The sequence below is a fragment of the Cricetulus griseus genome, unplaced genomic scaffold (assembly GCF_003668045.3).
Source record: "Cricetulus griseus strain 17A/GY unplaced genomic scaffold, alternate assembly CriGri-PICRH-1.0 unplaced_scaffold_593, whole genome shotgun sequence".
In the NCBI taxonomy this organism is placed as follows: Eukaryota; Metazoa; Chordata; class Mammalia; order Rodentia; family Cricetidae; genus Cricetulus; species Cricetulus griseus.
In genome coordinates, this window is record NW_023277356.1 from 1 (window position 1) to 4,602 (window position 4,602).

Consider the following 4,602-nt stretch of genomic DNA (forward strand, 5'->3'; position numbering starts at 1 on the left):
TTGACATATGTCAGCCCTGGTTCCTGTCTCCTGGTGGGTGTCCTGCCAGGGCCACCGAGAGTGAGGTAGTGTTGTCATTGGAAGCCGCTCTGCTTCCTCCACCGGTGAGAAGTCCTTCTGCTCTGCAGGTCAGGCATCCCTCATTGACTTCCTGGTCTCCAAAGGTGCCATAGTGAACGCCACGGACTATCATGGGTCCACTCCCCTCCATCTGGCATGTCAGAAAGGCTTCCAAAGTGTGACGGTGAGCAGCAGGGTGGTGTGTGGCATTGTTCAGCCGACTTTGCTCTGCATGGTGACTTCATGGCTGTGCTGTGCACTCTTCCTGGGCTGGCTTTACTGCTGCCAGGCACAAGGAACCCGGAGGCCGAGGCACCTCCCTGGAGATGGGGTTGAGGTGGGAAGCTTCCTGGTCATCTCAGGGAGGGAAGGGCGGGGTTCTAGATGTTTTTTTCTTTAAACACTGTTGTGACCAGAAGCAATGACATATCCTAGTGTGTGTGTGTGTATTGTATATTTACACATACGTGTGAGCCGCAGCGTATGTGTGGAGGTCAGAGGACATCTTGTTAGAATCCGTTCTCTCCTTCCACCACATGAGTCCCAGGGATCGAACTCAGGTTGTCAGGCTTGGTGGCAAGTGCCTTGATCAGCTTAGCCATTTTGCCAGTCTGCAATGGCATTTTTGTTTGGTTTTGGTTTTGGTTTTCGAGACAGAGTTTCTCTGTGAAACAGTCCTAGCTGTCCTGGAACAAGCTCTGTAGACCAGGCTGGCCTGGAACTCACAGAGACCCGCCCACCTCTGCCTCCCGAGTGCTGGGATTAAAGGAGTGTGCCACCAACGCCTGGCTCAATAGCATAGTTTAACAGAGGTATAGATTGAGGATCCTGCACCTTAATGCTGGGGTGTTTTGGATTTTGGATCCTTACGGATTTTGGAATGCCGGCCCGTAGCCTAAAGGTAATTTTGTATAAGGTTGTAAGTATCTTAGAGTTTCTCTGCTTTGGCCCATGTCCCATGAGACCTGGTATGGGATTTTCTACTTGGGTTATGTCAAAAGCTCAGCACTTTTCAGGTTTGGGGAGCCGGGGGTGTATCTCTGTGTTGAAGCATCTATAGCATGGGTGGGGCCCTGGGTTTCTCCCCCTAATATTGAAAAAAGAAAGGAAATAATATTTTGGATTTAGGGCCAAGCGTGCTTAGTGTGTGCAATGTTTTAAGATAGGGCCGTGACCCCACCCCTGGGAGGACACACTTGTGGATGCCGTGGTGCTCCGTGCTCCTTCTTGGGCTCAGCTGCTGTCTTCTCTCCTCTGCCAGCTGCTGCTGCTGCACTACAAGGCCAGCACTGAGGTGCAGGACAACAATGGCAACACCCCGCTGCACCTGGCCTGTACCCACGGGCACGAGGATGTAAGTAACACCCGCCGCACCCAACCGCTGCTTTACATATCTCTCACTTGTGAAGAATTACACATTTGGGACTAGTCCAGTGTTGTGGTTTGTGTTGATAATTATTGAAATGCTGGCATGTAATTTTATAATTTTATTTACTTTTTTTTATTGTGTGTGTGTGTGTGTGTGTGTGTGTGTGTGTATGTGTGTGTGTGTGCGCGTGCTCATGATGGGATGGGTGCCACGGCAGGCGTGGGGGTCAGAAAGTGACAACAGTGTGGATTGTATTCTCTCCCCCTACCTCGTCCTAGTTTGGGTCTTTATTGCTGTGATGAACACCATGACCACACACAGCTTGGGAAGGGGGGTGTTTATTTCACCTTGCAGGTCACCGTATAGCATGAAGGGAAGTCAGGAACTCAGGGCAGGAACCCAGAAACTGAAGCAGTGGCCATGGAGGGGAGCTGCTTTCTGGCTTGCTCAGCCTGCTTCCAGGACCCAGCTGCCCAGGGGTGGCAGGTACTCAGTGGGGCTTTCCACATTGACCCCTAACTGAGAAAATGCTGCACAGACTTGCCTACAGGACAACGTGATGGAGGCATTCTCCCAATTGAGGTTACCTTTTGATGGGGGAAGTGCTTCTGTGTATGTGTCTGTCTTATTGGATGATTGATAAAGTACTGTTTGGCCAATGAGGCAGCAAGTTAGGCGGGACTAGGAGTCAAGGAGGATTCTGGGAAATGTAGTAAAGAAGTGGTGATCCAGGCAGGAAGCTGTAGCTGGCGGTACCCATCTGTATATAGCATTGTTAGTAAGTGCTTACCCGGCCCCTCCTTTGTGATTCATTTTGGATGGTTCCGCAGTCCACTCTACAATTTCATTTTCTTAAAGGTTTTTCCAATATGCGTAATTATCTGCAGTAGTCCAACTTTGTTTTACAACTCTGAAAACTAATTTTATTATGTTTTAGCTTGTTTTGAAACAGGCTATCCCGGTCTGTCATCCAGGGTAGCCTCAAACCCCTTTAGCTTTCCAAACACTGGGATTGTAAGCAGGGCTGCTCACTTCTTATTAATTGACAATTGGTGATTTTTTTGTTGTTGTTGCCCCAACTCCGGCCCCCCCCCCCCCACCGCCACCGCCCCTGTCATGTTTTGCTTGTTATTAGGAATTTCCTCCAAGGCCTCCTTGCATGCTAGACAAGAAGGCAAAGATTATATCACCAAATTCACACCACAGCCCCTCACTGGGGGATTCTAGGCAGGGGCTCTACCACTGAGCCACACCCCCAGCCCCTCACTGGGGGATTCTAGGCAGGGGCTCTACCACTGAGCCACGCCCCCAGCCCCTCACTGGGGGATCTAGGCAGGGGCTCTACCACTTAGCCACGCCCCCAGCCCCTCACTGGGGGATTCTAGGCAGGGGCTCTACCACTGAGCCACGCCCCTCCAGCCCCCTCACTGGGGGATTCTAGGCAGGGGCTCTACCACTGAGTCAATTGGGTCCTTTTGAAAAAAAAAAAATGAAGTGTCTTGATCAGGGAATGTGGAACCCTTGAATTATAACTGCTGGTTTCTGTATTTTTGTCTTGGTGAGTGAAGTCTTGGTCAAGCCGGGACCTGGCTCATGACTCATGGCTCATGGCAGCACTGACATTGCCCTAGGCTTTCTTTCATGCGAGAGAATAATGGTTTTGCTGTGTCTTTGCAGTGTGTGAAGGCTCTGGTCTACTATGATGCCCAGACCTGCAGATTGGATATTGGAAATGAAAAAGGAGACACAGCCCTGCACATTGCTGCACGCTGGGGTTACCAGGGTATTATAGAGACACTGCTGCAGAATGGAGCCCCCACGGAGATTCAGAACAGACTGAAAGAAACACCACTCAAGTGTGCATTGAACTCAAAGGTAGCTCTTTCCATGTCTGAGCAGCCATGTGACTATAAAAAAAAAATAACTAGCCAGGAACACGCCTTTAATCCCAGCACTCGGGAGGCAGAGGCAGGCAGATCTCTTGTGAGTTCGAGACTAGCCTGGTCTACAAGAGCTAGTTCCAGGACAGCCTCCAAAGCCACAGAGAAACCCTGTGTCAAAAAAAAAACAAACAAAAAAACAAAAAAACAAAAAAAACTAAAATCTGCTTACAGACTGGCCTTACTGAGAAAATGTAAGCTAGCATCCAAGGACAGAACCCAGTGTTGTAATTAAAGAAAAGTGGCATGAAGAGAGAAAGACACTATGCCACAGGGTTCAAGCAGAGGGGATTTTATTAGGGAAAGGGATCATAAAAAAGGGGAAAGGGGAGGGGGGAGACTGGCCTCTGGGGGCAAGAACAACAGGAGAGAGGAAAGAGGAGCAGAGAAAAGGAGAGAGAGAGAGAGAGAGAGAGAGAGAGAGAAGAGAGAGAGAGAGAGGACAGGAGGTGGGCAGGGCCCACCCGTGGTGCTCTTAGTGGCTGCCGCTGAGGGCGTGTCCCGTCAGAACCCCAAGGACAGAACAGGTGACTGATACAGCACTCGGCTGCCATCCTATTGCTATATTCGGGCCCTTGATGTTAATGGGTTCCTGTCTGACAGAGTTTTCGGTTTTGTGAGCAGTTTCTCTCAGTGTTGTCATTATGAGCTGCCTCTGAGCACTGGGCCTGTACCAGCCAATGGACTGTGTGGGACTGAGACGGCGGCTGTGGCTGTGAAGGACAAGACCCTGCAGAGACAAACGCCATCTTCTCTCTCTTCATCTCTGCTTCTAGAAACTTCATTTTAATTTGGCCCAAATTTGAATGACTGAGTTGATAAATTAGAGACTGATCTCGGTATTTAACCCAGGCTAGCCTTGAACTCTCATTCTCCTGCCTCAGTCGCCTGAGTGCTGGGATTAACGTGCCTCCAGGCTTGGTCTCTTGAGGAAAAGGAGGTGTCCTGGGTTTTCCATCTGTCCTAGGGTGTGGAGGGTTTGCAGGACATAAGGCATGGTTTCTTTCTTTCTAAAAAAAGAAAGATTTGTTTGTTTTTTGTTTTTTGAGATAGGGTTTCTCTGTTTAACAGTCCTGGCTATCCTGGAACTAGTTCTGTAGACCAGGCTGGACTCAAACTCACAAGAGATCTACCTGCCTCTGCCTCCCGAGTGCTGGGATTAAAGGTGTGTGCTGCCACTGCCCAGCTTTTATTTTTAATTTTTAAATGGAAGATTTTTTTTTTTCAAGACAG

At 49.4% G+C, this 4,602-nt stretch overlaps 1 protein-coding gene across 1 annotated transcript; it reads left to right on the forward strand.

Moving 5' to 3' along the window:
• Window positions 1–84: 84 nt before the first annotated feature.
• Window positions 85–3,989, forward strand: Ankrd27 (ankyrin repeat domain 27; the record flags this gene model as incomplete). The annotated part of the gene is made up of 4 exons (XM_035453896.1): window positions 85–244; window positions 1,322–1,414; window positions 3,107–3,356; window positions 3,973–3,989. Coding segments are annotated over 4 exons (520 nt in total), but the record flags the coding sequence as incomplete, so codon positions are not given.
• Between the last annotated feature and the right edge of the window lie 613 nt (window positions 3,990–4,602).